Source organism: Ovis aries, chromosome 18, assembly GCF_016772045.2.
Source record: "Ovis aries strain OAR_USU_Benz2616 breed Rambouillet chromosome 18, ARS-UI_Ramb_v3.0, whole genome shotgun sequence".
In the NCBI taxonomy this organism is placed as follows: Eukaryota; Metazoa; Chordata; class Mammalia; order Artiodactyla; family Bovidae; genus Ovis; species Ovis aries.
Window position 1 is genome coordinate 13990682 of NC_056071.1, and position 21568 is coordinate 14012249.

The 21568-nt window shown below is 50.1% G+C and overlaps 1 protein-coding gene across 1 annotated transcript in view; it reads right to left on the reverse strand.

Annotated features, from left to right (window-relative positions):
* Positions 1-11296, reverse strand: part of ST8SIA2 (ST8 alpha-N-acetyl-neuraminide alpha-2,8-sialyltransferase 2) — a 73044-nt gene extending 61748 nt beyond the window's left edge. Inside the window, exon 1 of the mRNA XM_027957048.3 lies at positions 11007-11296. Within this exon, the coding sequence (XP_027812849.1) occupies positions 11007-11104 (98 nt within the window). The 5' untranslated portion in view covers positions 11105-11296. The remainder of the gene's footprint in view (positions 1-11006) is intronic.
* Between the last annotated feature and the right edge of the window lie 10272 nt (positions 11297-21568).

Consider the following 21568-nt stretch of genomic DNA (forward strand, 5'->3'; position numbering starts at 1 on the left):
GCTTGTCAGAGGGCTGCTGCTCTGCTGCTTCGGTGGAAGAGGCTCCCAGCTCCAGCCAGGACCCTCACACCACTGCGGGTTCCTCTCTCGCCCTTCTCTTTACCTCTCCTTCAAACAAAGCCTATGGACTGGGGTGTAGTTTGGACATAAGGCAGAGTCCACCTAAGAGTCAGCTCCCAAACCTCAGGAGCCTCAGAGTGCAGTAGGGGAGAGCTTGCTGCTTATAGGAGAAGAGTAAACGTGTCACCTGCCCGATCAGTTTACCAGTTCATTTTCTCCAGGTATCTTAGCCTCCCACTCTGCATTTACTAAGCAAGAAGATGTGAATTAATCCTGCGGATCACTCCTCCGAGTGCAGCCAATATTCTTGTGCTTGAAACGGGAGACGGGAAACCTAACGGCAAGCACCCATGTGTCACTGGACTGTCCAAGGGGGTGTGCCTCTTCTCAACGTGGGCTGAAGTGCTGCACCCAAGTACGGGGTCGCCATGGTGTTCGGGAGGCTCATCTGACCGGCCGTGAGCCCTTGCTGAAGTCCCAGTGTTTCCAGTTTCCCTTTGCAAACCGTCTTTGTGGTACAGGAAATGGCTCAGGGCGGGAGGCGGGAGGCAGGGGGAACAGGCGCAGGCAGCCTGGTGATTCTGGGACACAGAAGTCACTACGAAAGGCATGTGATGGAGTTGGGCAAAGCTGGTTGGCACCTCATTTCCTTGTCACTGGCTGTGTGACCTCAGCAAGACTTGGTCCCTCTCTGGGCCTCCAAGTACATCTATAGATGAACCAACTTGGCAGCTCCGAGTACAATATCAGCCCCTAGGAAAGAGGCTCCCTGGGCCCCACAACCTCCCTGCAGAAGTCTCCTCCCCACCTGCTTCCTTTCTTCCTTGCCAGGATCCAGGAAGCTGACCACCCTAGCCCTTCTGTCTTTCCCCAGAAAAAAAGTTCTTCCAGGCTTTAATCATTTGTGTTGTTTTTTCTCTTCCATCTGTGTGTGTGTGTGTGTGTGTGTGTGTGTGTGTGTGTGTGTGTGTCTCCTATAGTGAATTGATCAAACAAACATGCTCCACAGCCACTCTGATGAGACCTGGTGGGGGCAAGGAGGGGGCTGGGAGAGAGGGAAGGAGGGAAAGCGGCGTGGGGAGCACCATCCAAAACAAGATGCCGTGGAGCTGGCCACCCTGAATCACCTCCATCTCCTGGGCTGCCATATTCCATTACAGCCCCGCCTCTAGCGTCTTGTCTCCGGAGCTCTCCTCGAGCGTGGCTGTTCCCTGGGCTTCTCTCTTTCCTGCAGACCTCTCTCTGTCCCAGCTTTATCCTTTGGGGGAACGAGCATGCATATTTCCCTCATTGGATGTCACTTCATACATCAGTTATAGGTCGTTCTGATTTCCTGGAACCTGGGTGCACACCCCAGCTCTGCCACTGACTGGCTGTGTGACTCTGGTCAAGTTGCTTAACTGTTCTGTGCCTCAGGCTGCACGTCTGTTTAACAGAGCTAATAACAACACGGACCTTATAGGACTGTTGGGAATATTCAGGTGCGAACAGAGCTAAGGTGCTTAGACTGTCATATGCACACAACAGATACGCCAAAAAATAATAATAATAATAAAAGACCGTTGTTATTCTTTGCTGCCATCAGCCTCCTCTGAGAAAAGATGTGTGAGGAGTGAGCCCCTGTTTCTAGAAGCAATGCCCCCTGTTTACTCTTCAAGGTAAACTCAGATCCCAGACTACAGATTTCAGCCATCAATAACATTTCCAAAAAAATTGGGGCTGAGGGACTTCCGGGATGGTCCCTCGGTTAAGATACCATGTTTCCAGCACAGGGGGCGTGTGTTCGATCCCTGGGTGGGGAACTAAGATCCCCTACTGCACCCAACCAAAAAAACAGGTTGGCGCTAAGTTTGGGAAAAATGTAACACTACTATCTACCATCACCCTCTTTCAGGAAAGAAAGGACATCAACACCCAAAAGAAAATCATCTCAGAAGATAGAAGAGTTCTCAGGAAATGACAGGTTGAAAACGTGAAACTAACAGAATCATCATGGCTATAATGTATCTCTTATTTTCTCTTTCCTTTCCTTCTGTGTCACCACCCATCTGCAGATCAGCATTGGGAACCATTGACCTCAGGGTCATTTCAGCCTCCCACCATCAACTAAGTGGCGAGGAGAAACTGTAGCCCTGAGCCTTGAAAGGGGACCAGGAACCAGAGCTGTGTGCCTCCGTGCTCCTGCAATAATGATAGCCAAGTGCTGGAGAACTCTGGGAAAGAGCAGAGAGCTTCTTTCTCAAAGAGCAATTTCGGAACTCAAACACACACCCGCACAGGGACTCGGGGCTTCCAGCAGCAGCCAACCAGGATTCCAAGTGCTAGAAGTGTCCGGGAGGAGCCACTCCCTGCCACCACGGAATACAGACACCTCTGGAGCAGTTCCCTTTGCCACTGCAAAGTCTGCAACAGCTGAAGCTAAGAAAATGCTGGGACAAACAGGTCCCGTCAGGACACTGGGCAGTTTCCTAGCCAAGTGACGAATTGCAGGAGACCTGGGAGAATTTAAAACCAGCCCAGCTGCCGCCCAGAAGAGTGACTAATCTCAACACTTTAAGGACAAGCCCCAGACCAGCAGTCACTCAGACACAGGGGATGGCTTCCTGCTTGCACATGGCACCCGAGGGTCTCACCCTGGGGCTTCTCCTGGAGACATGGATCTGTGCCCATCTCCTAGTGGGAGGCTGCCTCCTGACCAACTCCCCTCCCTCCGCCCCCACCGGCATTCATGTTCCTGCCCATCCCTATTACTCTTTGTATTTATTTACTGGCTGTGTGCCGTGTAGGCTTTTCTCTAGTTGCGCCGAGTTGGGCTACTCTCTAGTTGGGGTGCATGGGCTTCTCATTGCAGCGGCTTCTCTGGTTGCAGAGCACAGACTTCAAAAGTTGTGGCACATGGGCTTAGTTGGCCCCGCAGAATGTGAGATCTTCCCTGAGCAGGGATCAAACCCATATCCCCGGCATTGGCAGGGGGATACCTAACCACTGCTTCACCAGGGAAGGGCACCGCACCCCCCCCCCCAACTCCCTTCACTATATCCTTCCACCTGCCTCATGAAGTCATTTTTGCTTGAGGCAGCTGAAAGGTGCCAGGCTCCTGAACCCCACTGAGGGTCCTCGCAGCTGCTTAGAAGTCTTGGCCGATCCATCATGATTCCCTGGTTTGACCAGTGTTTATCAAAACACCACTTAAAGGTGCTTCATAGAGAAAATCTTTGAGATGATGCATATCAATCAATGGCCATGAACTTGGGCAAACTCCAGGAGGTGGTGAGGGACAGGGAAGCCTGGTGTCCTACAGTCCACAGGGTTGCGAAGAGTTGTATGCAGCTTGGCAACTGAACAACAATGCATCGATCTGACCTCTTATTTCTTTCTCCCTCAACATTTCAAACACACAGCACATCCTTTCTGTTCGGCATCCTTTCTGGGGACCAGCCCTTGGAAGGAAACAGCTGGCCTCAAGTTAAGCCTACTCTCACTGCCAGTGTGGAGGCTCTTAAGGTGATAAAGATGGGCAGAGCGTGCACTTCCTTTCCAGGCAAGAGGAGGATGGTGGGGGCGCTGGCATTATAGGCAGCGGCAGAGCTAGGAAGAGCTCTCTGGAGAAAAAGAACTGGACAGGGTCTTGGAAGTGGAGCTCCACATCTTTGCTTTGTTATCTGAACTGGCAGCAGGAGCCTTAGCACTGGGTCCCCCTCTTTTACAAACTAGAAAGTTCCTTTCATTCCCATGGCCTGCTCCCTAACATCTGAGATGACAAAAGCCCTCAACTGGGCGGCAACCTCCGTGTTGGATACACATGTAGTGAAAAGCAAGGGGCTTTCTGAGCAAGTGGAGGGTGTTTAGCTGCTTTACAATTGTGTAGACCTTTGGTGGGGAGAGCTTCCCTGGTGGCTGAGATGGCAAAGAATTCGTCTGCAATGCAGAAGACCTAGATTCAATCCCTGGGGTTGCGAAGATCCCCTGGAGTAGGATACAGCAACCCACTCCAATATTCTTGCCTGGAGAATTCCATGGATAGAGGAGCCTGGCGGGCTATAGTCCATGGGGTGTCAAAGAGTCAGACACAACTGAGCAACTAACACACACAGACCTTTGGGAACAGAAGGGTGAATGCTTATATTTGCCATGTGCTTGGCCCGAGACCAGTCAATCGTAAAGGAAATCAGTCCTAAATATCCATTGGAAGGACCGATACTGAAGCTGAAGCTCCAATATTTTGGCCACGTGATGCAAAGAACTGACTCATTGGAAAAGACCCTGATGCTGAGAAAGACTGAAGGCAGGAGGAGAAGGGGACGACAGAGGAGGAGACGGTTGGATAGTCACCGACTGGATGGACATGAGTTTGAGCAAGTTCTGGGAGTTGGTGATGGACTGGAAAGCCTGGTGTGCTGCAGTCCATGGGGTTGCAAAGAGTTGGACATGACTGAGCAACTCTGAACTGAGGCCCAAGTTTGTTCATTCCAAAAATACTTTATGGGCTCCATTTACTAAACCATATACTTATTGGCAGGTGGCTTCATGGCAGACTCTGCCTGCAGCGCAGGAGATGTGGGTTTGACCCCTGGGTCAGGACAGTCCCCTGGAGGAGGGCATGGCAACCCACTCCAGTATTCTTGGTTGGAGAATTCCATGAACAGAGGAGCCTGGTGGGCTACAGTCCATGGGGTCGCAAAGAGTTGGACATGACTGAGCAACTGAACTGAACTGAGGCCCAAGTTTGTTCATTCTAAAAATACTTTATGGGCTCTATTTACTAAACCATATACTTATCACCAGGTGGCTCTGTGGTAAAGACTCTGCCTGCCAATGCAGGAGACGCAAGAGATGCAGGTTCGATGAGATGCAGGTTCGATCCCTGAGTCGAGAAGATCCCCTGGAGGAGGGCATGGCAACCCACTCCAGTAGTCTTGCCTGGAGAATCTCAAGGGCAGAGGAGCCTGGTGGGCTACTGTCCAGGGGGGTGCAAAGAGTTGGACATGACTTAGCAATCAAATGACAATACTTATCACCAGGGGCCGGTGATAAGAAGGGGGAAAAACATAATCAATGAGTCCATCTCCATAGGATACTGGGATGCTAAGGGTATACAGAGGAGGATCAGCTACACCAGACTGTCCAAGGAAGGTCTGGGGTCCGGTAATGCTTTGCAGAGGAGGTGATACTAGCTCTGAGTCTTAAAGGAGGAGTCAGAGGAAGGCAGGATGGATGGGGTGGGGTCAGGAAGAACAGTGTGTGCAAGAAGGTTGTTCCAGAAAGCAGTAAGCGCGCGTGCAAAGGCACACTTGCCTGAGTCACGGTACGTTCCACTGAACTGTGAGCAATGCAGAATGGCTGGAGCCCAGGGCGACTGAGGAGAGAGGCAGGGGCCAGATCACGTATTATCTCGTATGCCACACTAGAAGCAATGGGAGCCTTTATAGAATCCCATCCTCTCTGAGAAGTATTTATAATTTGTAATCTACAACATCCCCAATTTGTAAAACCTAAGCAATTTTAAAACCTAGCAACCCTGCTTTACAAGGGGAAAGAGGCCCTGAGTGGCGAATTGGTTTCTAAGAAGGATATCTATTTACAATTTAAATTTGATGCTAGGAACAGTTGGCAAGAAGGACTTGGAGCAAGTCAGTTAAAAACCAGACTTTCTTTCTGTCCTATTTTATCCTCCAACCATGTTTATACTTGAGCGAAGTACACAAGGATTGGGGCGAAGATTGGGCTTTAAAAAAATAAAAAACGTTGCCTCGTTTTGTACAGGTATGTGTGTTTCTTACGGAGTGCCTGGACTGCAACTGTCCAAAGACATTTCCTTTCATTCCCCACCTGGACTTATCCACCAAAAGGTGCACCTCACTCATCCTTGGCTGATGGCAGTAGTTGCCAGCTCATGGGTTTGATGATCAGAGCTGGTTCATTCATTATCTTCCCAGACAGCGTCTGATGTCTGCCTGGGGTGCACCAGGACCCTGGCCATGATGTTCTAGACGGCATCAGTTCTGACCAATCAGATGTCCGTTCTAAGAGGGCGGAGCCCCAGAGGGACCAGTTGTTAAGCATCTTTACTGTCAGCCCTAGTCCAGGAGCCTGGATGCTCAATCGCATGGTGTGCAGAAGTGAGGAAGGTTCATTCAACTGACATCGGAATCAGAGTTGCAATGGAATGGGAGTTTTCCCTCCTTCAGAAGCTCTAGTCCCAGGCCCCACCCGAGAGTCTGGGAGGCTCAAGCCCATGGCCAGCGGACTTGTCTGCTAACCAGGGGACAGTGCCACACTGAACCTGACCGGACCGGGGGCACTTTTGGGAGACGAGCCCCAAGTCCTTCTCAGTCTTCATCACTCACCTGCCCTCATTCTAAACTGCTGGCGTGTGGGTGGTTACTACTAAGTCAGACCACATCCTTAGGGAAACTGGGCCTTTGGAAAACAAGGGAATGAGTCAGGAAGCCCAGATCTGAGACCTATTCTGTAATGCTACTACAGAGGGCAAAGAATTCAGAGAAAGGGCAGTCTAGGGTGTCAATCAAGACAGGGACTTTGGCTTCTCATAGAATTAGGGTCACTGGCTTTATCATGAGTGAGTTATACAGTCTTTCAGAGCTTCAATGTCTTCACTGATGACCTAAAGGTAGCCACAGTACCTAGTTGGTTCCAAGAAGTGTGGTGAGGACCGAGTAAATTAGCGCTTCATTTATTTATTTTAAAAGTCATTTACTGACTTCATTTTTTAAACTTAGTTTTTGATCTTATCATGCCAAAAATAATCCTGGGGGCATGTGAGATCTTAGTTCCCCAACCAGGGATCAAACCTTCACCCTCTACAGTGGAAGCACGGAGTCTTAACCACTGAATCGACAGGGAAGTCCCCTGAACTAGTGCTTTAAAGCAGTAAGTATGGTGTCTGGCACTATTTGTGCTCAACAAATAGTAGCTCTTGGGGCCACTTAGTAGGGGACCACTGGGTTTCCGCAAGGATGACATGTGTTAACATCTACAAAACCTTGGAATAGCTCTTGCTTCAAGCACTCAATAAATCAATAAACATTAATGACCATCATTGTCTTCATCTTTGCCATTGCCATGCTTTCTATTATTATTACTACTGGCTACATCCTCTTTGGGGCTTCCCAGGTGGCACCAGTGGTAAAGAACCCGCCTGCCAGTGCAGGAGACATCAAGAGACATGGGTTCAATCCCTGGGTCGGGAAGATCGCCTAGAGGAGGGCATGGCAACCCACTCCAGTATTCTTGCCTGGAGAACTCCATGGACAGAGGAGCCGGGTGGGCTACAGTATCTGGGGTTGGAAAGAGTCAGACACGACTGAAGCAACTTAGCATGTGTGCACATCCTGTTTGTCTAGAGTTCTGTTATTCTTTTATGATTAGAGAACTCACTTGGGGACTGGGGCATGGGTTTAAAAGTGAGGAGACCAGCTCAAACGAGCAGGCTTGCTCTGTCCTTAACCAGCCAGTTGTAATCTTGGATAAGTGATGGTACTTCTCTGGTCAAATTTACCCCAATTACAAAAAGAGAGGATGTTTTTTAGGTGGAGCCCTGCACGCCCTTCTTGTTCCAAGACTGTGAGTTGTTAGTTCCCTAAGGATGCCGTGCATGTCCATCACTGGGCCAGACCCCAGGGGGATATTTATCCAACAGATGCTTACTGAATGCCTTCTTTGTGTCAGCTTCTGAGCCCACCATGGTGGGCAGGACAGCCATGCTCACAACTCTCTCTTGAAGGTTACACTCAAGGCTAAAGCTCAGGGGATGATCAGAAAAAGTTTGGCTTATGACTTTGTCCAGTGGACTCTAAAATTTGGGGGTGCTGCATGAGTTGATGGGAGCTTTTACTAAAGTTTCACCCAATCTCTGATTGAGAATTTGAATTCACTCTTTGAAACCTTTGCAAAGAACCAATCTTTTTACATTTTCTTTTCCCATTCAACTGCAGGGAGGCACTTCCACAAGCAAGTAAGTTAGAAATGGAACTGTGAAAATCATTACTTAGCAAGAGACGTGTCTCTAGGGAAGCAGCCCCTGGAAGAAAGCTGTGCCCTTCGCAATCCCTTAGACGATTCCTTGGGCAGGACAGAACTTCTGAGAACACCACATCAAAAGGCTTAATACTAAAAGGAATCAAGAGCTTAGCAAAAATGTACCTCAGTTTTGTTCCTCTAGATAACACACATGAAATCGTCTTTCCTCTTTTACTTCTCATTTGTTAATCCTTGGAAAATTTACTCCAAAAAGAGATTTTTTCCCCTTCCTTCTTAACAGATCACAGGGTCCTACTATTGTCTTCCAGAAACAGTCATCCTTTAACAGAACCCCTATTTTCTCCCAGGGACCAGCACTGGCAGGTGATTTGCAATCTTCCGGAGCACAGGTCAACATAAAGTTGGGGAAGGGTAGGCAGGGTTGGCGCCATAGCCCCAGGGTCTGAAGTTCGATTCCGGCTCTCCCGGGAAGGCAGGGCATAGGTTGGATTGGGGCTCTCCCGGGAAGGCAGGGCATAGGTTGAGGAAGACAGGAGTCGATGCCTGGCGCCCCTCACTGGCTACTGTGCCACAGGATTTACTGCACTGAGCCCCCACTGGCTGTCCAAAGTTGGGGTGCTCCCAAAGATTAAATAAGTGACTGAGCTTGCAACTTGGCTTGTAAGGTTGGATTCCAGTCCTCTGCTCCATGTTCTTCCTCCCCCGAGTCATGGCAGATTCCAGATGAGTGAACCATGTGTGGGACAGACTGGGGGTGGCCCTGGAGGAGGGCTGAGGGGGAGGAAGCCAGGGGTCAGCCTGAGGACAGGGGTACCGGGGCTTCCGGGCGGGGCAGGTAGTGCCACAGGAGGTAACACATTTGACTTGTTTGACAATTTTCCCCACAGTGGGCCCAAGCAGGAATGCGCCCCTTCCCCAGCCCCAGTGAAACAGATCTAAGGAAGCACACCCACAGCAGAGGAGCCCTGGCTTTTAAGCATATGGTAAATGCCCCTCTTAGCTCCCATGCTGGAGCTTATTTCTGGATACCCTATTGAAAAACCTAAGGTGGGGAGTGGGTTTACAAGGTATTTGGCAGGAAAGCGGAGCATTATATGCAAAGTAATTTCCTGATCGCGTTTTAAAAATTAAAAAGTCACTGGCCTCTAGAAGAAAATTCGGTAAAAGTTCAGTGGATGGACAAGCGAGCAAGGCCTGACAGCGCCCAGCTCTTAAGTTTTCCTAGCACAATGGGCAGTCGCTGTTCCTTCCCTCGCAGGTCAAGGTCAGCAAGTGGCCTGGGCCAGGCAGAGCCCACATCTTGGGGAAGAATGGGGGTGTGTGTGTGTCGGTGGGGGGGGGAGCCGAGAGAAGGCCCTCCCCACCGCGTTCTCCGTCACCCCAAAACTTGTCCTGCCGGATTTCCTTGCCGATCCACAGTTTTGAGATGAACAGCTACGGAAAGGAGTGTTTCTCTTATCTCCGCGTGGGAGCCTGTCGTGTATTACGTGAACAGTATTTGTGAAAGTTTTCTGAGCTCTTGGAGAAATCGAGGAGGAGGAGGAGGGAGAGGAAGAGAGCAGTGGAGTTCCCAGAAGAAATTCTGGGGTTCCCAACCCGGGCAGGGGCGAGGAGCAAAGGCGAGAACAGGCAGTGGAGCCCGGCCCGGGTTTCAGACCTTAGTGCCTTGGCATTCTGGGCCAGGGCTGGCATTTCCCTTCGGAGGAACCTGTCGGCGCAGCCGGCCCTCAACTATCGCCGAGAGTGAATGAAATACCCAGCGGGACAATGGAGGGGCGCGCGCGGCGCGGGACCAGCGGGAGGGAGCCTGCCCGAAGCTAGCCCCACGGAGGAAGGGCACTGTTTCTGCCCACTCTGCGACCTCACTTTCTCTCTGCCCTGGGCCAGGAGGCTCTCCAAAGGGCCTCTCAGAACCCTGGATAGCCCCTTACCCACACTTGCCCACCACGGGGTGGAGGTTCTTTGTGGAAAAGGGCTGGCCAGCGTGCGGGCGGCCGCGGGGCGGGGCGCGAGCCTCAGCCTCCGGGACCCACAGCGGGTGCGTCCCGCGCCGCGAGTGCGCACTCCTCGAAGTCCTGTGCCAGGACTGGGGCTCGCGGTCCCGCCCTTACAGGGAATGGGAGAAAAGCGAGGGCTAGACCGTGTGCCTGGGAACCCCTCGCCCCCGCCCCGCCCCAAATCCCAGCCAGGACACGCGGGGGGCGGTACAGACTTTGCCCAGAGGTCTCCGTCTCCGCGACCAGAGAGCAGAAGAACCCGAGGGAGCAGGGGGCGCGGCGGAATCAGCTGAACGTCCAAAACCAGGTGAGGGTGGGGAAGGGTGTCAGCTAACCTCTGCGCGCTGCTACCGGCCCGCCCCGGTGCTGGGCTCCCGGGCAGGCGGGAGGCGCGTGTGCCCATCTGGGTGTCCTGGGGAACCTCGCCTTCCCGGGAGCCCGCGGAGAGCCCCCGCCCTTCGCCCTGGCCCCGGGGATCCCCTCCCCCAGCACAGAGATCCCCGTGCGCCCCCTGCCCACTTTGCTAAGGCGAGAAAGCGGCCGAGCCGGAGACAAAGAAACTCCAACCTCCTCCACTCTCGGCCTCTCCGCCCGCCCCAGACACTCCCCCGGGCCCTTCCTCGACCCCAGCGACAACGCGCGCGGACAGGCCAAGGAAGGGAGGCAGGGTGGGCGAGTCTGCTTCCCTACGCGGGCCAGCTGGAGGCTGCCAGTCCTCCCGGCCCGGGCACTTCCCGCGGCAGCCGCGCCCCCGCCCTCCGCTGCGCAGACAGTCCCGGGCCCCCGGCACCGCCACCCCGGGTCCAAATCATTCCCCACCTCTCCTGCCGAGCGATAGGGGGGCGCGGCGCGCAAACAAAGCGGGTGCAAGGGTGGATACGGAGTGCAGGGGTGTGGAAGAAATCCCGCCCGGGCTCGGCACGGGCCCCGGCGCAGCTATTTATTTACCCGATTTCTTCTTCGATCTCCGAGATGTCTGCGAAGATGAGGAAGACCACGAGCAGCGTGAGCGCAGCCAGCATCCAGCTCCGGAACTGCAGCTGCATGGTGGGTTCGCGCCCACCGGGACCCGCGAGGGCCGGCGAGAAGAGCTGGAGCTGGGGGGGCGCAGCGGCAGGCGCCCGAGCCTCGGCGCGCAGCCGGGCAGACACGCTGCGCTCCGGGCGAGTCCGGGCCGGCGGCGGCGGCGGCAGCAGACAAGGGTTGCTCAGGCGCGGCGAGCCCGCTCGCTCGCTCTCAGCTCGCGTCCGCCCCTCCTCTCCACTCCCCTCCCCTCCCTTCCCCCGCCCCGCGCGGGGCTCAGCGCGCAGTTTGACAGCTTCGCTCCGCGCCCCTGCTCTCCTCCTCCCACTCTAGGCAACTCCAGTGTCCAGCCTCCGGCCTTTGCTTCTCCCGCCTGCCTTCTTTTCGCTCCCGAGGGCGCTGGAATGTGGCCGGAGCCAGCCACTCCCCGCTTAGGGAGGCTGGGCTCAGGGCACCGCGTGCGTCCGGGCACCAAGCGGAGCCCCAGGGAAGAGCGCGCACCGCTCGGCGTGCCCCGCCGCCTGGCAAACGCCCTCCCTCTCTCAATCTTTGTCCAGCGCCCTCGGTTTCTCGCAAAGTTTTTCCAACACAAAGACCAACACCTGGGAACAGCCCCCGACGCGCGGCGAGGAGCTGGTTTCAGCCAGGCAGATGTTTCAGCAGCTGACGAATTAGGAGGGGTGGTGGGGGAAGGGGAGGGGAGAAGACATCCGAGACAGGCCAACTTCGGCGGGGACGCTGATTGCAATTTGTGGGCGAGGTGCTCGTCCCCCACCCCCGAGAGAGATCAGCCCCGCCAGGCGGTCCTGTTGGTCTCCATTGACAGACCCAAGGAGACTGGGTCCAGAGAGGGCTCGCTGAGTTCCTTTATTGGAGCCTTGGCTAGAAGCCCGAGTCCTGCCGGAGTGGCTCCTCTGTCCACAGCGGCAGACACAGCGCTCACCCTGCCTGGGCCCTCCGGGTGCTAGTTCTGAGCTGGGTTTCATCTTCCCAGCTCTTGCCCTCTTCTGGCAAAATCAATACCCCCCGGGGTGGGGGGCGGATCCTACCTTGATCTAAATGTCTGCTAGAAAATTTGCCTCGCACGAGGGTTAATACTCCCCTCTCCCGCTGAATAGTTTACACTTCCCCAGCATTAGACAGCGTAACTCAAATTACATTTTGCATCACCCATTAGCCTGGGGTGGGAAGGGCCCCATTAAGTTTTACAGGAATTAGATAATTACCCAACTTTTCTTCTTCTTGTGCTAATTGTAAACAATCCTGAAATCAGAAAACTTCCCAGAAATGATCAGCTGGCTAGCAAAGGGAGGTTACATGCAAGGGCCTCTTTGGAAAGCACTGGAGAATGAATGGGAGAGGCAGGTCGGCTCCCCCACACGGAGCGAGGTCCCAGAGTGGCTTGGAGCAGAGGTGACTGCGGCGAGCCCCTTCGGAGGAGCCCTGGGGTGGTACGAATTGACCTTTATTTTCTCCTCCAAAGCACTGGCTGTGCTGAGTCCTTCTGCCTCCTTGGGTGTAGGAGCTGCATTTGATATCATTTAACCTTGTTTTTTCTGAGATAAATGGTTCGGATGTTGGAAGAGGAGCAGGCAGGATGGGAGGCAACTGCTATGCTGCTCCATGATTCAATCATTCCCCCATTCACTCCATCACCTGGCAATATTTACTGAACACCTACTCTGTGCCAGGCTCTGTGCTAGGAGCTAGAGATGGCCTACAAAGAGGCACACGTTTTCTGCCCTCTAGTGGTTCACGGTTCAGGAGGAAGACAGACCTGCACATTTGTAGTAATGGAGACTACAGAGAGAGGCAGGATCCATCCCTGGGTGGGGAAGATCCCTTGGAGAAGGGCATGGGGACCCGCTCCAGTATTCTTACTGGAGAATCCCATGGACAGAGGAGTCTGGCCGGCTATAGTCCATGGGGTCATAGAGAGTCAGACATGACTGAAGCAACTTAGTTCGCATACACAGGGGATGTGAGCTTCAATATAGCTATGGTCTCTTAAATGGCTTACAATTGATCAATGGGATCAGCCCTTTCCCCTCCCCCCCCGCCCCCCAAAGCAAGAAGAAACTGGCTGGCCTTTACTCTCTGCTTCTCTACCAACTACATTCTTACTGTGCTGAACATCATGGAGAGGTTGCTACCATCCTTAATTCATCCCAGTTCAGGTAAACGTCACTGTTATAAGCACTGCTAGGACAGTCTATTTTCATTTTCTATTAGGTGACCTGTGTTACCATTCCAGCGTCAGAAGCTTCCTTTTTTGGACTCACTTGAGGAGTCATTATAAATGGCCAGGAGGAACAGAAACTTGGTGAACTGTTCCATCCCTTATAGCAGGGGTTCCCGGCCTCTGGGATCTAATGCCTGATGATCTGAGGTGGAACTGATGCAATAATAATAGAAATAAAGCACATAATAAGTGTTATACACTTGAATCATCCTGAAACCATCCCCCCCCCCCCATCCCTGCTGCCCTGTCCTTGGAAAAACTGTCTTCCACAAAACCGGTTCTTGGTGCCAGACAGTTTGGACACTGCTCTCTTATAGAGAAATCTTGTAACCAGTCCCACAGAGCAACATTCTTCAAGTATATCTGCTGGGAAGTAGCACTAGCTTTGTAACAGGGAGTTTGCACCGAGAGTCATTGAGATGGGATTTCACTCGGAGAGCTGCAGGGAACCCTTATGATAGTTGATCTTGGGATGCTGTCCCTAAGCACTTGGGTTTGAATTCTCATGAACCAGCTGCTTTTACAGTGATCTGTGTACATTCACTGCCCCTTGCAGCTCTCTCTGAAAACTGAGTGTGTTCCTGGGATCTGGAAGAGAAAGAATGATTGGATAGGAGTTGTCAAGTCTGCTGGTGCTGGGTAAGCTGTGAGTGGGCACATGCTTGGCGCTAGCCTGTTTTCTTTCTGAACGCTCTGTTTACACGTTACTTTTTCCTGCCTTGGTTTGTGGGAGAAACTAGAAGTTCCCAAAGTAATCATGGCTTTAAGCTAAGTCATTGAATGTTTGGGTTAAAATATAGGAGTTTATGGGAGTGGCAGCAAGTCAAAAGTCATTACCAACCAGTAACATTTTAGCTCAAATTAATAGTGTCTCTTGGGCTTCCCAGGAGGCCCAGAGGTAAAGAATCCACCTGCCAGTGCAGAAAATGCAAGAGACAGGGGTTTGATCTCTGGGTGGGGAAGATCCCCTGCAGTAGGAAATGGCAACCCACTCCAGTATTCTTGTCTGGAAAATTCCATCGATAGAGGAGCCTGGTGACCTACAGTCCATGGGGTCACAAAGGGATTGAATGACTGACCACTCATGCATATCAAATCTATTAGCTATTCAGGCACCTCATCAGGTCCCCAGGAATATTTAACAGGAGGAAAAGAGAAGCAGGAAGCAGAGTTCCAGAGGGGTCGGACAGAGTTATACCCAGTCATGGGACAGCTCCTTCTCATCCTGACACTGGCTAAGGGCTTGGCTCCCCTTTCGGGGACCAGGAGTGGGACCTGGCACCCAGAGCTGAAATTCAGGGAAATCCAAAACTGCAAGTACCATTTACACATTTAACTAACCCCCCCACCCCCTGCAAGGTATGTATGTAAACTTTCCCCAGAACTGCTTCTCAGGATCTCAGAAATCTTGGCAGTCATTTCACATGGGTCCCTACCTTCTACATTTGAAGAATCTGAGGCTCAAAAGAGTGAAACTGCCATGATGATTCACCCAGCAGAGAGGAACTTTTAATTCAGTCCGCCTCCCCTGAGCCTCAGCAACTTCTGGGATATGATTGCCAAGGGCCCCTCTAGCACCCGGGCATTACTAAATGGATTTGTAAGCCTGCATTGCCTTTGAGTCTTGCCGTATCCCCTTAGTTCTGGGATGTCAAGATAAAAGGAACAAATTTATCTTCACTCCCTGCACACTCTTCATCAGTAGAAACACCATAATCATAAATCTCAATTTTCATCTTTCCACATGGAAGAGTGTAGGCCTTTCAGTCAGTCCAAACTTGTTTTTATAACTCAGTGATATATGATGATTTTCCCATTCAAAACTCCGACCTGGTACCCAGCAGCTTTGAACTCTCTGAAAGCAGTTTAGAGTGTTAAGAATCTGCCAGGTGGCATTAAAACATGTATACTATCATGTAAGAAACGAATCGCCAGTCTATGTTCGATGCAGGATGCAGAATGCTTGGGGCTGGTGCACGGGGATGATCCGGAGGGATGATGTGGGATGGGAGGTGGGAGGGGGGTTCATGTTTGGGAGCTCACGTACAGCCGTGGTGGATTCATGTCAATGTATGCCAAAACCAATACAGTATTGTAAAGTAAAATAAAGTGAAAAAAAAAAAAAAAGAATCTGCCAGGTGGTAATGATCTGACTTCGTCATCTCTGAAGCAGAAGCTGTGAACAGCTATACCTGAGGCAGAGTGAGGTAGGGGTGTGTGTGTGTGTGTGTGTGTGTGTGTGTGTGTAAAGAGCTGGAATATTATAGTGAGAACAGACAATGGACGAGACAGAGGAGCCTGGCGGGCTATAGTCCGGTGGGTTCACAAAGTGTCGGACACCACTGAGTGCACACACACAACCACAACAACAAGACAAAGAAAAGGGGGCACATTTGCATTTCACTTGTGGCTTTTGTAAATGGCAACATTGTACATTAGTCTAAGGAAGGAAATGTGTCCAGGCAATTGCTCTAACTGTTTCTGGGATTATCAGCAGGAGATCTTGCAAGGGCCTTGGGAACTGCTCCCCAGGGAACTGGAGATGCTAGCAGAAAGTGGGGAAATGGTTCATTTTTGTTAGGAATTTTCTAATCCTTCAAATGGTATTAAGGGTGATTTTGTCTTATACGAAAGACAAGAGAACTCATGTATCAGAATTTTTAGCAGCTTTTAATATTGGAAGAAAATGAAATGGAACATTTAAGCTTTGGGTGACTGACTTTCAGTGTAGAAATCTGTAACCATTCAACTACTGAAAAAATGTTGAAATTATATTATAAACATTTAGGGGCTAGGAATCATAAAAGTTACTTATCATAAACCATCTCTGGCTTAAATTCTTGACAATGTGTTCCTGTGAAATAAGCAAATGATTTCCTAACTAGATAAAACTAACAACCGAATCTGAGAAGATACGTGCCCGCCGATGTTCCTTACAGCAGAATTCATGACAACTAAGACATGGCAACGACTGAAATGCCCATCCGCGGAGGAGCGGGTAAATGCGCATCCGCAGAGGAGCGGGCAAATGCGCATCCACGGAGGAGCGGGTAAGAAGATACGGTGTGTGCGTGCGCTAAGTCACTTCAGTCGTGCCACCCTAGGGACCATAGCCCACCAGGCTACTCTGTCCGTGAGATTCTCCAGGTGAAAATGGTTTGGGTGACTGTGCCCACCTCCAGGGGATCTTCCTGACTCAGGGATCCAACCCACATCTCTTCCGTCTCCTGCCCTGGCATGTGGGTTCTTTACACTCGCACCAGTAGGAAACCCAAAGAAAATACGGTGCATATATACAATGGAATATTACCCAATCATAAAAAAGAATGAAAGAATGTCTTTTGCAGCAACATGGATGGAGCTAGAGATTGTCATGCTTAAAGTGAAGTAAGTCAGAGAAAGATAAATATATGATATTTCTCATGTGTGGAGTCTAATTCTGGAAAATGATACAAATGAACTTATTTACAAAACAGAAATAGACTTGATGATATTGAGGAAAAAAAAAAACACGTTTACCAAAGGGAAACACGTGGGAAGAGGGCAAATCAGGAGCTTGGGATGAATATACACACACTATATATAATATATACTACTATGTATAATGTATAAGGATCTGCTGTGTAGCACAGAGAACTCGACTCAGTACTCGGTGATAACCTGTATGAGAAAAGAATCTAAAAATGAATGAGTCCGTGTATAACCGAGTCACTTTGTGGTACACCGGAAACTAAGAGAGCGTTGTAAGCCAACTATGGCCTGAGTCGGCCACCCCTGGCCCTCAATCTGTGTCCCTTCTTCTAGCCACTACCCTTTTAAAGAAAAACAACAGGGAAAAGAAAGGACTAGAAGAAAGTTTTTAAAACTGGCCACATCTGTCTGCGTCTGTCTAAAACTGGCTTCTGCATCTGTCCACTTTGTTCTGAATATGGTCACGTAGCCACACCTAGCTGCAAGGGAAGCGTGAAACAGATCTTTATTCTGGTTTTTAAGTAGTGCTCTAGTAAAATTACACACATACGCAAAAATATTAAGGTGGTTTTGAACCAAAGCGTGAAGTCAGGTACCAGATGGAGAAGATAAACCAAAAGGATGACTTCACTTCGCTGTATATTTGAAACTAACACAACTTTGTAAATCAACTATTTCAATAAAAATAGGTTTAACCAAAAAAAAAAAAAATCATACAATTAAGAAGAAAGGCATCCACGAGAACAGTCCTTTGTCAGACACACATGCTAAAAATATTTTCTCAGGGTCAAAACAAAAGAATGCCCTTTCTCTGCTCTGACCAGTGCTTCAGCGAAATTATCACCGAGGTCACAGAATCAGCTTTCTCTGTGCTCAGAGTCCGGTGCGGCCCTCTCACCCCTGACACCCCTGGAGTCGTCCAGGAAACTGGCCTGGGTCAGTCTCCCTGGCCTTCAGTCTTGAGTAACTTCTCTTGGCCTCAGTTTGGATCGTGGGCCTGCATATTTTCAGAGCTGGAATAGCGGGTAGAGGCAGTGCCTGGCCGTCTATTTACCTAACAAGTATCGCTGCATCACTCACCATGTGTCTGGACCTCTGCCTGGGGATGTAGTAGGGATCTGTAGGCACAGTTTCTGATCTCGTGCAGCTTGGAGTCCTGAGTAGAAGGCCATTTACAGCTGGAAAACCCTGGGACCCAGAGTCCAGGAGACTTGACCACAGCCCCACTGCTAATTTCAGAACTGGAACAGAATCCAGCCTCCCTGTCTCCTAGTTGAGTTCAGTACTAGCTCTCCCGCACGTAACCAATTCTACGTAGTTTTTCATGACATTTCAGTGAGATTGTAAATTCTCGCGGGCCGCGGATTTTTGTTTCTCGTCTGGTCCCATGTTATCCATCATAGCAGAAACCAACTCAATACCTGTCTCAGCCATGGCTAATCTCAAGCCACAGCCATCACCTCACTGAAGGCAAGGTTGAGAAGAGTTGATGTAGTATTTCTATCAGGTAGAGACCGCACATGAAATAATCTCAAGAACATAGGAAAAAGGTGGAGAATAAAATTAGGAAGTGCTGCCTTGCGAGTATGTATTGCCTTTGTTTTTAATATAGTTAATTTAATGCAAGTTGATATACTTTTGGAGCTTCCTTGGTGGCTCAGGTCATAAAGAATCTGCCTGCAATGTGGGAGACCCAGGTTCAATCCCTGGGTCAGGAAGATCCCCTGGAGAAGACAATAGCAACCCACTCCAGTATTCTTGCCTGGAGAATTCCATGGACTGAGGAGCCTGGTGGCTTACAGTCCATGGGGTCGCAAAGACTTGGACACAGCTAAGTGACTTTCACCTTATATACTTCAGCGTTTAATGATGGCCTTGTTTAACAGCAATTTCCAGCTCAATACGGTGACCAGTGGCAACAGGAAGCTGCACAGTCACACCCACCTGGTGAGCAGGCTGGTGAAACACCAGTTCTGAAGTGCAGATGAGAGTCTCCAAAGCTGTGGCAGCATTCATCGTAATATCCACCTGCTGAGATCTCCTCACAAAGCCCTGGCTAAAGGGGAGTGCCCCATGGCCCCAACTGGGTTTCTTGTACAGCATCCCATTAGGCGTCCCCTTCTGCTGCTGCTGCTGCTGCTGCTGCTAAGTCGCTTCAGTCGTGTCCAACTCTGTGCGACCCCATAGATGGAAGCCCACCAGATCACCAGTCCCTGGGATTCTCCAGGCAAGAACACTAGAGTGGGTTGCCCTTTCCTTCTCCAACGCATGAGAGTGAAAAGTGAAAGGGAAGTCGCTCAGTTGTGCCTGACTCTTAGCGATCTCATGGATTGCAGCCCACTAGGCTCCTCTGTCCATGGGATTTTCCAGGCAAGAGTACTGGAGTGGGGTGCCATCGCCTTCTCCAAGTCCTCTTTCACTTCTCCTCAAATGTATTCTTCGTGGTTGGACACCTTCTCTTCGCAGTCCCCCCAGGACAGACTTGATGAAGCAGATTGGGAAAGTTTCAGAAGGATCAAGAGACCAGTGCTTTTGGGAATATCTGAGTCTGGATGAAGTTTAGCTGCACACAACAGTAAACCCAAAATGCCAATGGCTTGTTTAAAACAAGGTTCCTGCTGCCCCTCCTCTCTCATGTGTAAGTCTCCAGGCAGATAGCCAGGGCTGGTTTGTCCACAAAGTCTCCGAGGTTCTTACGGACTCGGGTCCTCCCACCTTTCCTCTCCCCCACCCTACAGTGAGGCCCTTTCCTCATGATCCATCACACCCAGGTTTCAGGCAATAAAGTGGAGGAAGAGATAAACACAAAAAGAAAGTTCTTCAAATGTATGGATACCAAGATGGGGAAAGGGGTGCTGGGAGGAACTGGGAGACTGGGGTTGACATATGTACATTATTAACATTATGTGTGAAATGGATAATTGGTGAGAACTTGCTGTACAGCACAAGGAACCCGCCTCAGTGCTCTGTGGTGACCTAAACGGGGAAGAATCCAAAAAAGGGGACATAGTATACGAGCAGCTGATTCACTTTGCTGTATCTAATGCAACATTGTAAAGCAACTATACTCCAACAAAAATTAGTTTAAAAAGTTGAAAATGTGGGTCTGAACAGGTGAAGATTTGCAGCAAATCTCCTGGCAGGACTTCTGGAAGAGAGTACACCCTGTCAGTACTGATTTCTAGGATATTGTGGTCTGCTTTTCTCTGGGGATATTTTCTGGGTTACTGAAGTAAAGAGAGTAAACGGCGGGAGAAAAATAAATAAATAAAACTACACCTTTAAAGAAGAACAACAGGGAAAAAAAAAAGGGCAAAAAGTTTTAAAAACTGGCCACGTTTGTCTGCGTCTGTCTGAAACTGGCTTCTGCATCTGTCTACTCTCTTCTGAGTACAGTCATGTGGCCACACCTAGCTGCAAGGGAAGCGTGAAGCAAATCTTTATCCTGGCCTTCTGTGTGCTCAGCTGAGAAGTGTGTCATGAGAGAAGGAAAGGACAGATGTGAGGGACAACGGGCAGGCTCTGCTGCAACGGGGATGGAAAAGACTTGGCAGGCTTTTTTCTCCTACCTCCAGCTTTGCACCCAAGCCCTCATCCAGCCTGCCTTCAATAATTGTCTGAAACAAGGACTTGCCAGAAGCTGCTGACCATGTGTGTGGGGGCAGCAGAGAGTTTCTGTAGCTGTTTCATATTGTTGCATTTTCTATCTCTTAGCAGCTAATTTTCCTACCTTTATTTCATTGTTATCACCCAAGGCAGCAACGCAAATTGTTTGTCTTAAGCAGATATTTTGATTTTAATACTTTGACGTCTGAGTTCTTCCTGACCCTGGAGAGGCTGGAATTATGCAAACCAGCGAATTCTAAGTGCTTATCCTGCCTCACCTGTTCCTTTCCATGGAAACTACAACAACGACTCTTGCCCACATTTTCCTCCTACGCCTTCTGCCTCCCGCCTGACCCTGTTGCCTCCCTCGGTGGCCCTGCAGGGCGTGTTGTGGCCCCTCCTCTTGGAACTGTGAGGAACAAACTGTGTTTTCAGTGGCCCTCCTGATCCATTTGGCTCTCCATAGCTGAACAATAAATAATAACACCTACATTTAAAAACATGGTTTACGTGGTTTAGAGCAGTGCTCCTCAAAGTATTCTTGGTGCAAGACCAGGGTTTTCATTTCATTTCATTTTGAATTTCTCACTGATTGCAGACCAGTGCATGACCTCCTGGGTAACTAGAATGCAGTTCACACCATGTCTCACTGTGTGTGTCCTGGGTCCCCAAACCTCTTCATCCAGAGGAGCCCCTGATGTTGCAAATATGAAATTGCTACAGATGTTACTAAGTGCTTGTCTTTACTTTTCTGTACTTGTCTGGGCAGGGATGCGTAACAGACAGTCCACATACTGGCACTGGTCCATGGGCCACACTTTGAGGAGTTCTGGTTTAGAGTTGATTGCAAAGTGAATCACTGTTCGGAACTCACCTTTTTGTGTGATCTCAATTCAAGTTTCAGTCTCCTAAATACGAAGTGAAGAAAATAGCAATACTTAACTCACAAATTTCAGTGAGAACAAATTAAGATAATGTATCTAAAGTACATGGACTCCTGGCCTAAAGTGCTCATCCCATAGGGACTTTGATTTATCACTTAGGATAATACAAAAAAAGAAAGACTACATATAACATGTGCGGAGGGGTTATCGCTGGATGGTGAAACTTAGGTTGATTTGTATTTTTCTACATAATTTTTTCTGTGTTATAAATTTTCTACAATGAC